Here is a 12439-nt window from a genome sequence, read left to right on the forward strand (position 1 = left end):
TGTGGCAGATTGTAGCTATGATTTTTCACAGAATATGTGTGTTCCTGGCAACCCTGTAACGCATCGCTTTACGACGGGATATGACGTCATAAATGCAATCATATGTTGTGTGTGGTTGCCAGCATTCAGGCGGCAAAAGGGGCTTTTTTGAACGACTTTAGCGCCGAAACGATGCACCGACGAGAAAAATGTTACTGAGAAAAGTTGTTTGTTTTGATGTCCTCTATACGTTTCCGTGGTCCGTGGGCGCCATTAAAATGACACCCTGTATATAGTATGTATAATTATTTATTATTAGAAGTAGGGTTACATTTAAGCTTACAGTATTTTTACACGGATTATCTTACTATATATATCAGCTTTCTCACGTAAACTCTAACTGCAAATCCCTGAGATTATCCTGAGTTTTCCAGAATCATAACATTTTTCCAGAGTACTTAACATCCAGTACATTACTATTCTAAATATAGGGTGGGTCAAAAGTCGCAATACACCTAAATAAAAGAAGCCACTGTGGGGATAGGTGTCAGTGAGTGTTGGATATGCGTGTTGGGGGTGGGGGAAAACTTTATGATGAGGTTGATCTTGACGGCCGCCATCTTGAAGTCCGCCATCTTGGATTCAACTTCATTTTTTTTAAATGGGAAGGGGGTCGTGTGACACATAATTTTAGGCTAGAATTTTGTCAGGAATTAAACGGTGTTGTCCATTTTGACGTATCTTTATTCGTGTAGGAGTTACAAAGGTTTTCTCTTTGTTGCAGGTTGACAGGACAACATGAAACTAAGCGACGCTGAACGGGTTGAGATCATCCTAATATCAGCGGAAAGAAGTTCTCGCACCATTGCAGCCGATTTCAACGCTCGCCATCCAGACCGACATCCAATTTCCCACGCCACAGTTGCATCACTGCTGTCCCGGTTCACTGCCACAGGCAGTGTGAAAGATACGCCATGGTCTGGGAGGCCACGTTCATCAACAGATGAGGCGACAACCATCGCCGTGTTAAGTAGCTTCGCCCTCAGTCCCACAAGGAGCGTGCGTAGCATGTCTCATGTGACTGGTGTTGGCAGATGCTCCATACGCTGGATCTTGAAGACACATCATTTTCATCCATTCAAGCTGCAGCTATTACACCACCTTTCTGAAGACGATCCTGACCGCCGGCTTCAGTTTGTGAAATGGGCAATAGCACAGCTTGCAGATAACCCACAATTCGCCCAGAATGTGCTCTTTACGGACGAAGCTAACTTTTACGTTAACGGGGAGGTTAACAAGCAGAACCTGCATTATTGGTCAGACAGTAACCCACATTGGACTGATCCATCCAAGATGGTTGGACATACCAAAGTCATGGTGTGGTGCAGGATCTGGGGAACACGGGTCATTGGTCCTGTGTTCATCCACAACAATTTGAATGCCGACAGCTACAAAGAGATGTTGGAGGAGCTGGTGTTCCCACCTGTAGCGACTGAGGATGGTGACTTCCCCTTATGGTTTCAGCACGACGGGGCACCACCTCACTACGGTCTGCAGGTACGTGGATTACTCAACGAACAGTTTCCACAGCGCTGGATTGGCCGTCGAGGTCCAGTGGAGTGGCCTGCAAGATCGCCCGATCTCACTCACCTGGACTTTTACCTATGGGGCCACCTCAAAGCCATGGTGTATGCGGTCAAAATCAATGATCTTCGCCACCTGGAACAGCGGATCATTGATGCTTGTGCGGCTATTACACCAGATGTCCTGTTACTTGTGCATACGGAGTGGCAGAAGAGAATGGAAATGACTGTCCAGCATGAAGGAGGCCACATCGAACACATCATGTAAAGTGTGCCACTTTTCAAAACTTGAAAAAAGAAACCTTTGTAACTCCTACACGAATAAAGATACGTCAAAATGGACACCACCATTTAATTCCTGACAAAATTCTAGCCTAAAATTATGTGTCACACGACCCCCTTCCCATTTAAAAAAAATGAAGTTGAATCCAAGATTGCGGACTTCAAGATGGCGGCCATCAAGATCAACCTCATCATAAAGTTTTCCCCCACCCCCAACATGCATATCCAACACTCACTGACACCTATCCCCACAGTGGCTTCTTTTACTTAGGTGTATTGCGACTTTTGACCCACCCTGTATATTTTACAATGGCATATGGTGCATCTTAATCTGGATCCCTGGCCATAAGTACCGCAGAAATTTTGAGGTGGACGAGTTTTCTCTTTCGATCCTGTTGGGACATGGTTAAAGAAAGGGGGAAAAAAATCTTCGGTAGACATCTGGCACACCGGGCCCAAGTTTCTAGGGGCCCATAAATTCAAGATGGCCACCACTTCATGCACCAACAAAAGAAATCGATCGTAACTCCTTTAAAATTGTTTTTTGACAATTTTTTATAGACATATTTTGTTCAGAATTGAAAACGGAACAAAAAATATTCTTGCAGTTTTTTTCATATCTTGTGCTGTTATGGATATATATCCACCGAAAGAATTCCGTACCCTTTTCTGCAAGAATTCTAAGCAATATTTTAAACTTTACTTGACATTCCGACATATAAAGGGCAAAAAATTACTGGCTGTGATATTTTGATAATGCCTACTATTGTGACGCATGGCCTGTGTGATGTTATACATGAAAGATGGCTGCCTCTGAAGACATTAACAAAGAAAATCTCCTTCAGGAGTCATTTTGACCATTTGTAGGTTTGTTAGGATTTTGCATGAAGGGAAGACATGTGTATGAAGTATGCCTTTATTTTGAGGCATGCAATTGTAAGTATAATACTAGGTGTTTTGCTGGACAATGTGTCAAGAGAAGGTACATAGCGTCGGGAATCCAAGATGGCCACCATGGAGGTTCTGAGCATAAAATACTGTCCATATCCTGATTTAGAGTTTGTTTATCCAATTTTTTTCAGTGGCATTTTCTGTTAATAAATAATTAAAATATTAATTATTATAATTTTTGCAACTACAGTAGTGTCCAAAAGTTAAGCATGACGAAGATATGAGAAAATGTTTTATTGATGAAGTGTCAGAACTGCACAAAACATTGTGGAAAGTAATCAAAATGTTACATGAATTAACAATTGTTTCTAGTGTGAAAACAAAAAGTGCCAAAAATAAGAAAATTAAAATCACTTCCTTAACGAAAAAAAGAGGTTTGTATGGGGTGTGGTCATCTTTAACAGCTACACAGCCTTACAATGCCGTAGCATGCTCTTTACAAGGTGGTTCAAGAGCTCTACGGGCAGCTGGTTCCATTCCCCACGAAGAGCAGTGCCGAACTCTGGAAATGTCCTTGGTGGGGGGTGCAACTCTTCTCCTTAATGCACGACAGTATTTATACCTGGAGACCTCAGTGGCCAGTCCATGCAGTGATTTCTTCATCTTCAAGAAAGTCATCCAACAATTTGACTCGATGAGCACATGTATTATCGTCCTTGAAGATTAAGTCTGGGTCGACTGCACCTCTGAAAAGTCGCACATGTTGTTGGCGTACCTCGTCTCTGTACTTCTGAGCAGTAATTGTACCTCCAGCAAAGAGGTGCAGCTCCATTTAACGTGATGTCTGCCCACACTAGTATTCCATCACCACCAAACTGATCCTTTCCATGATATTCCTGGGATTAAATAATGCTCGAGGTTCTCTCCTGATGAATGTGCGACAGGAATCAGTTTGCACACTGAATGTGGACTGATCTGTGAAGAGCATGTTTTCCCATTCGTTCAATGTCCAAATTTTATGGTGCTGACTCCACTGTAAACGTAAACGAGCTCTTCTGTGCACTAGATCAAGCGGGACACATGCTACTGAATTTCTGGCGGAGGGACCAGCTGTCCTGAGTCTCCTGTACACAGTTTGGCGAGAGAAACTTGAACCACTGACTATCACTTTCATAATGGAAAGGGGTGGTTACGAAAACCATGTGGCTGTTTAGCAGCCTGTAAGATAGGGAAATCAGCTGAAAGTTTCAAGGTTCTCTAGAAACTTCAAATCTCCCAAATGATTCAAGTATTGTACTGTTCAGCATTTCAGTGACTTGGAAAGGTGAAAGACAAGCCCAGCTACGCACTATAAGGACTGTGCAACTGGAAAAATCAGTGTACGGAAGCATCAGTGATGATCTGTGAACTGACTAGTTCCAAAATGTCCATGTCTCGTATGTTGCATAGCGACCTAGGACTGAAAGCTTACAAACAACATACAGACCACTTCTAGCCTCAGAAAGCAATAAAGGCAAGGTACCTACTGGGTCATTAAGCATAAATTGGCACAGAAGAATTATCATGGAGGCAGCTTTCAAATTCAGAATGACAGGTTGTATGCCACAAGAAGTTCGTAGGAGCCACATTCTGTTTCAGTCATGGTGTGGTGGGAAATGGTGTACTATGATAGCATCACTGAGCTCCTTTTCTGCAAGAAAGGGGTAAAAACACCAGCCCGAGTGTACCAGGAGACAGTCCTGGAGACAATGGTTAAGGATCTAAACAATATTATGCCATTGCAAGGAGTAGAGTTTTCAGCAGGATTGCGCACCAGCTCATATGGCTCAAACAACCCTCCAGTGGCTTGAGACAAATGTGTTCAACTTGATTTTCCCTTCAGATGGATCTTCTGGCAGTGCATTTCTCAGCTCTCTGGACTAGAAATTGTGGTCTGTACTTCAAGGCATCATTTGCAAGAAGATATAATGCAGTATTGTCACTTTGAACCACTATCTTGTGAAGGCAGTGGAAGATTTCCCCCTCGATACAGGAATAATGCAATTGATGAGTGGCCTCAGATACTTAGGTCCTATGTGCAGGTCAAAGGCAGTCATTTTGTGCTTTGTGTACACAATATATCCATGTAACACATCCATACGATCAGGGCCAGCTCTACCGTACGTGCAACATGTGCATTTGCACAGGGCGGCAAGCTCAAGGGGGCGGCAAAATGTATAAAAAATGGAAGCTGTATTATTTGAGGCAGTTTTGTCTTCTTGGGGCGAAAAAATTCAAATTAAATCCATTTGAATATGCAGTATAAAGCAGAAACGGATAAGAAAAGCAAAGTGTAATTGCGAAAGAAAGCTGTGCCGAAAGTTTATATTAGTTGTCCTCTTACGAAAGCAACTATTATTGTTTTGTCCGTTAAAATGGTTAGCAACGTCTACTGTGCGTGTGCGGTGCCAAGTTACAATGCTATCTATTGTTTGATAGCGTGCCAGTCTGCCAGTCCTCCGCCCTCGCCTCCTGTTATTGAGGTTTGAGTTAAACTGACGTTTAGCATTCGGTAGTCTGAAATAGAGCTGCCTTGTTCTTTGACGTGTTGATTGCGAAAGGTGGTGATGATAGGTATTGCCGAATCACGCAAGACACATTTAGTAAGTACGAATATCCACTGTTTTTGTCGTTGCTAGTTGCACCTCATTTACGATCTTGACGGTGTAACAATAGTGCAGTTAGTGTATGTCGTGTGTGAGAACCCGTGCACGTTTGAGTGTGACAATGTATTGAGAAACTTGTGTGTTTGTGCTGTCATCAAAACAACTGGTTTGTCAAGTCATAAGAGATTTAAAGATTATTTGTTGCATTTGTAATCGTAAACTAAGGTTATGTCTGATAAAAGGAAAAACTCTCGGGTGCAGAATATCGTAAACGCAAATGAGATGAAGATGATATAGAAGACTTAATAGAAGATGATTCGCCTCCACTTGTAGTGTTGCACTACATTATTGACAATTGTTTCACTCCAAATGTAGCCGTAGCTTTGAGAATACTGCTTACTCTGCTGGTAACAGTTGCAAGTAGTGAACGTAGTTTTTCGAAACTGAAGCTTATTAAAACTTATTTGAGTTCAACAATGGGCGAATCGCAATTAGAAGGACTTGCCATGATCTCATTTGAACATGAAATTAATCAAAAATTAGACTATGGTTCTGTTATTCGCGACTTTGCAAATAGAAAAGCTAGAAAAGTTCATTTCTAAGCTTTCCAACTTAAGGGGGGAAAAGGTATAAAGTGAATAGTGCAATCATGAAGAAATCGTGGTTTACGAGGCGTACATAATTGAACATACATAGTTTATTGTAAATAGTAATGAAGTGAAGATATGTTACTTCATGTACAAAGTTCTGGAAAATGTACATAATTATGTACGGTATAAATAGTCATGAAGAAATAGAGAAACAAAGAAGGAGAGCTGAGAGTTCTGCACGTCGGCAGAAACTATGGTGAGTAAATGCAACAGATATTTTATTATTATTATTAGGCTTAAATATATATTATTATTTTATTTATGAATAACTTATCTTCTCACATTATGTATTCTTTCATTTTATTACGTTAAAAATTGGTTATAGAATGTGAAATTGCCACGGATAACAAGCTTAGTTGTTCATACATTACGTTTTCTTTGTACGTATTTTGGGGTTGGGGGGGAAAAGAAATAACATTGCAAGCAGTATCAAAATTTATAGGACTGGGGCTGCATAGGATATAATATCTTAAAAGTATATTCTGTTATTTCATTCAGAGCTTTGAAATATTTATATAAGACTGGGTGTGTATATGTAGAATACTGACTGGGTGTGTATATGTAGAATACTTCCGGCAAACAGACGATTATACAGGGTGTCTACCAAAATAACAAATCCAAAATTCTTGATTTTTTCTTGACCTTTTTTCTTTATTCTTAACTTATTTAATCACCCCCTACTTAGGTATAATTGGAAATTAAGAAAATAGATATTTTTATTCAATAACAAACTAAACTCCTGCCCTATAGGCTGGTTATGATGAAAACTGAAGTTGTACTTTAAGAAGAGATTTAGACTTGATTAATGCATGTAAAAAATATTCTTAAAAAAAAAAGTGAACAAATCTTAACCACAAATCAATAAAATTTTAGATTTCCAAATATTCAATTTTATCAAATCACTGTACAGGTATACAACAATGTAAGTTCACTTCACTGTAAAAAATAGCAAAAGTTCTTAACCTACAGCATAGTTTCTCAACTTTTTCTTGACTTCCTTGACCTATCCGTTGATTTCTTGACTTTTTCTGGACTTTCTTGACTGCTAGACACCTTCTTATAATATCAATTAATCTGTGATGCAAAATAAACTCATATCTCAAGCCTATTTCTTCAAAACAGTTCGTATAAAACAAGTTAGTGAAGGTGGAACTTGAACAAGCATATTTTAGTCCTTCAGATGCGCTTCATTGGGACTCAATGATAATTAGATGGTTTTCTCTGAGATTTCCCTGCGAATTCCAGGTTTTCCAGGTGTGTGGGAACCCAGTATATATATGTATATATAATATTTAATTTAAGGTACGGAGATTACATTTAATATTTTCACATACTCATACTCAAAATACATCTACAAACACAAGTCACAAATGTTATGGGATATACCGGGTGTCCCAGAAGTCTTTCCCTGATTACAAACTTTATTCATATCCGCTATATGCAATGTAGAGATGTGAAAGTGGTGCCAAAATGTTGGAAAACTAACCAAGTTTATTTCTTGCAGGTTTCAGTAATGTGGCTGTAGTGTAGCAGTGTCAGTGCCAAGGAATCCGGAATTAATGCTCTTGACATCGGGTGCCATCTTTCCATACAATGTTTCTTGGACATGACAGGATTTGGGAATGAAGATAAATTCCATTTTTTAAATAGCAACTTATTGATGGCAGATATTCTAGACGAAATAATTCTGTACATTTGAAAGTTCCTCTGCACTGTTATTGGTGACCGGGTCTCGTGATACCAGAGGACATGCTGACCTTTTTCCTGATTTGTGAACATTTCTGGTTTTCTGGGCACTGACACTGCCACACTACAGCCACGATACTCAAACCTGCAACAAAAAAACTTGGTTAGTTTTCCAACATTTTGGCACCACTTTCACATCTCTACCATGCATATAGCGGATATGAATAAAGTTTGTAATCAGGGAAAGACTTCTGGGACACCTGGTATATGAAAAATTGTTAATTGCATAAGAATTTCAAACTCAAATTTAACTAATCAACTTTAAGATATCTTATTCTAATAAAGTACCTAACAAAAGCCACCCAAAGTAAGCAAGCAAATATTGGATATACGTGAAAAGAGGAATACAGATGTCAAAAGAAGCAGCAGGAATGAGTAAATTCCTATTCCACTCATCCTGATCACCACAGTTCCGAGATATGTAAAGATGTGTGAAATGTGCAGAGGAACATTTCACAGCCAAATCCAGGGCTGTAGAATAATGAAAGCTATGAAGGCAGCGCAACAAGACCAAAGCTGTCTTTCAAAACTTCAGCCAAGGAAACCACAGCAAAAACAACCCTGCTGAATTTCGAGCACTGAGACCAACGTGAATCCATCAGGAAATCCAAGGAATTCAGCATAGAGAAGAAATAGAACCAAGCTCCATTCAGCAAGAAGAAGCATCTCAGCAAAACGAAGACTTTCCGAACAAAATATCTCCAACACCTGACACCAGAAACACTGCCAAGATCAGACCCTCCGGAAACAACCAAAAGATGAGCACCCACAATACTCATCGGAATAAAGGGATATGCCTAGAACAACATATTTATGGTGAATAAAAGATCGAGATTTTGGTACAAAAACGGCATATTTCAGGGTCATAAGTGGTACGTAAAATGGCATTTCGGAGTTAACATGGCGAATAAAATGATTTTACAACTATACTCATTACACAAAAATACAATTTCACTTCTAATAACAGATTAATATGTACAAGAGAATTAAACAATAATCCGTGATTTGCATAACTCTCAGGATAACTCTCGATAAATAAACCCTAAATTTCATGTTCAAGAGTTTATTTTGCATTTTACAGCTCATTTCGCATCATTTTGTGACAAAACATGGTAGCAAACTGCACTTCATACCTTTTAAAAACATGAAAAATTAACATTATAATGTGTTATTTCACATTTCGTGTTTTCGTCAAAAACTAAATATGCATGCCCCTAGATATACCAGAGCAAGACAAGAAGATCCCAGACCACATACAGATATTTCGTCAATGGGGAACGACCTGAAGCCTCTGTTCACATTCCTCCAGAGTGAAACATTCAAGAGGTATCTGCCTCATCTTAAGTGAGGATTGCAGAAAATATCAGAAGCTTCTGAAGCCACCAAGATCAGAACAATATGCAAAGTTATAATGGAGATCATTATCAATGGCAGCCATTCAAAACAGATTAATCAGACACCATATATCCATAGCAGCATGAAATGCAAATGGACTATAACCTCACCACTATCTATTCAAGCAGTTCCTCACAGAGAAACTTCTAGACATCGTACTGGTAAATGAGACATATCTTACTAGCATACAACAGCTTAAGTTTGCCAACTGTACCTTCTACCGACTAGATCGACCAACTGGCATCAAGGGAGGATTATTTGTTCTAATCAGAAATAACATTCCATTGCAGCTACTGCAAATACCAAATCTCTAACACATGGAAGAATTCACATGCCTGAATCCTCCTTCAAAGTGATTGTGGGTTACGAGAGGCCACTGGAGCAAATATTGGAAACGGACTGAAGGAGCATCTTGGCTTTAGATGATAAAATAGTACTTGGAGGTGACCTTATTGCAAACACATGGCCAATGCAACTCCAGACACATGAACAGAGTTGGGGGAAGATTGTTTCAGCTGGTAAACAGATTTCACTTTGAGGTACAGGCCCTGACCGAACCAACTCATTATACTCAGCTGCAGAGAGCATCTTCGATGTGATAATAACAGTGGAGGCAATTTTTGCCACTACGCTAAACCTCATCTATCAAGGGAAAGTAAACTGTCTTTGCACCTTCAGTTTTGGAACCCAATCGTGCCCACTGGGTAATAATGAAGAGGTTGTCAATCATCACTGGTCCACATGTGATCAACACCCTCCATTCAGACCATGACCATCATCAAAATATCTCATAGACTGTGCATGAAAGTACCACCTTCAAGATACTAGACTGGATTGAATACAGAAGGATCATCAATGCAGCCATCAATTTGCAAGATAGGATGCAAGATCCGGAAGAAACAGAAAAGCCATCTACAGAATTACTGCTCACATATCCACAGCTTTACATCTATCCAGCACCAAGCCTCAGGATCTGGCATGAGCAGCAACTGATGATCCCAAACTACACTTCTGCTACGAATGAAGAGGTGGGCTAGACAAAAGTTCAAGATCTCCCGTATACCTCATTATCATCAACTCTAGCATCAACTGCAATACCAGGTTGGGTATAGTTGGTCCAATCAATAACAGCCAAGTGGGAGTAAACATTCAGCAAAATAAAACAAAATACAGTACAACATATTTTCTTTTAAGATAACAAGAAACCTCCTAGGAAGAAGGGCCAGAACAGACAACAGTTCTTCACACAACAAGAGCACTGTTCCTCAATTTTCTGTAGAAGATGTAGCGACTGCTATTGTAACAAGTGAAAACCAAATTTAAAACTACATTTTTTACAATTGTGGTGGTTAACGTTGAAGAAGAGTACATTTTGGAAAGTTATTTATCAAGATGAGTGAAGGTTAAAAATAAAATGCATTATGAAAGACATATTGTAAAAGTGTTTCACTTTGTCCAGTTACTGGATGTTTATGTTTGAATTTCACCTGAAATTTTACAAACTCTGTACTGCAGAATGTGCCCAGTAATAATCTACCAAAGTATATATTTCATAACAGACTATATATTTCTCTTTTTTTATGTGCATACTTTAAGTCTATTACTTCCTATTTAACGTTTATTTAGTTTTGAAATTATGAAGTGATATATTACCAGTTGCAGATTGCAGCCATTATTACATTGTGTCTGGGTTAACTTCGCTTGTAGTCGAGATATTTCGGAAGGTAAAGGTATTGCCATTTTTGTTAGTGCAACAGATATTCAGCTGCTGATTTATGGGTTGACTGTGAGTCAACTCTTACTCATGAGTTTATCAATGTTGGTGCAAACGTGCATCAGAGGCCAATGGAAGACATGGCTCAGAGGGCTTGGCAACAGTATGTCAAACTACTAGGTGGCTACTTTAATATTCAGATAAAATTTAAGTGTAATTCCAGGTTTCCAACGCAAATAATAAAAAGTGAATCACGTATGCAAAAATCTGCCTATTTGGACATTATTTATTCCTACATATATATCAACTCTAGTAAATTCCAATGCATCCAAAGTTTCATCTATCTAGCCTACTTTCTGCAGGTAGCACCTGTTTGCAAAAGTTTCATACATTTGAAACCATTTTTTAGGAAGATATTTCCCATTATTTCTCACACAATAAATACCAATGTTATGGCTCCCATGGGATGGTAGGTTGCACACTCCATCACCACCAGAAACACGATGATGCAAAATGTTTCTCACATGACAAATACTGATGTTACAGCTCCGATGTGACAATAGGTCTGCACTCGATAGCCACCAGAAACAAGCGACTTTGCTCGGTGATGCAAATGTTCTAATAGAAGGTGGGAAACTTTTATTCATTTGGGAGGTAAAATTGGGAAAATACATTTTATACACGTATAAGTATGGTATTCCTAAAACTTCTGATCATGCACCTTTGACTGAATTTGATAGTCAAAATGTCATGAAGACAATACAATATATATATATATTTTTTTTTTTAAATATGAAATAGCAATGAAAAATAACATACCTGGGCCATCTTCTGACACTGGGCTCCTATTTCGTTTATATCGTCGAGGTGTAGGAGCTCTGGGTTGGATAAAATTTTCCTTATTTTCTTCTAATCGCTTATTTCTCACTTGACACCTTTCTGATGCTCTAATTTGGCATCTTTCAAATTGGTGACTTTTGTCTAGAAAAAAAAATTAAATCCATAATATACTTGCAAAACTTAAGTATTCCGATAAAATCAGTTATAAATTATGCATGTGAAATTAAATTTCATACTGAAATGTAACTAATCAAGAAGAAAAATGCTTTGTAGTGAAAAAAAATGAGAGATGTCGTATCTAATTATTATAATTGTAAAACCTAAATATAGGCTATAATATATATTCTATAGGTGGGTTTCATGTGACGTCAGTATTCACACCATCGCCATATTTGCGGCAAAGCTGTTTGTCATCTGCAAAGAAATACCCACCATGCACCTGCGCCAAGTGCACGTTTGTTGTTAGTACTGGGTACAATGTCAGTAACATTGCATAAAAATGCAACAAAAAGGCCAATTCTAGTTTACCTGTGTTTATATACTTGAACCAGTGTACATGGAATCAGTTTGTTTTCGTATTTATTAGCGGTTCGGATTCTTGAAATAGTTACCTATGTTTCCCGCTTGGGGTGGGAGAAAGTGGTCATCGACGACCTTGAGTAGAGATTAACTGAAAATTCCAAGACCCAGCCATTATGTTATAGGTTTCCTTTT

General features: G+C 38.9%; 1 protein-coding gene across 3 annotated transcripts in view; it reads right to left on the reverse strand.

Moving 5' to 3' along the window:
• The window catches only part of LOC145994951 (maternal embryonic leucine zipper kinase-like), a 325396-nt gene that overhangs the window by 177951 nt on the left and 135006 nt on the right, over nt 1-12439 (reverse strand). For all 3 annotated transcript variants that reach the window (XM_083131477.1, XM_083131478.1, XM_083131479.1), the window contains exon 10: nt 11705-11866. In XM_083131477.1, coding sequence (XP_082987603.1) covers nt 11705-11866 — 162 coding nt within the window. The remainder of the gene's footprint in view (nt 1-11704; nt 11867-12439) is intronic.

Source organism: Lepisma saccharinum, chromosome 11 (genome assembly GCF_977018435.1).
Source record: "Lepisma saccharinum chromosome 11, izLepSacc3.1, whole genome shotgun sequence".
NCBI classification, from domain to species: domain Eukaryota; kingdom Metazoa; phylum Arthropoda; class Insecta; order Zygentoma; family Lepismatidae; genus Lepisma; species Lepisma saccharinum.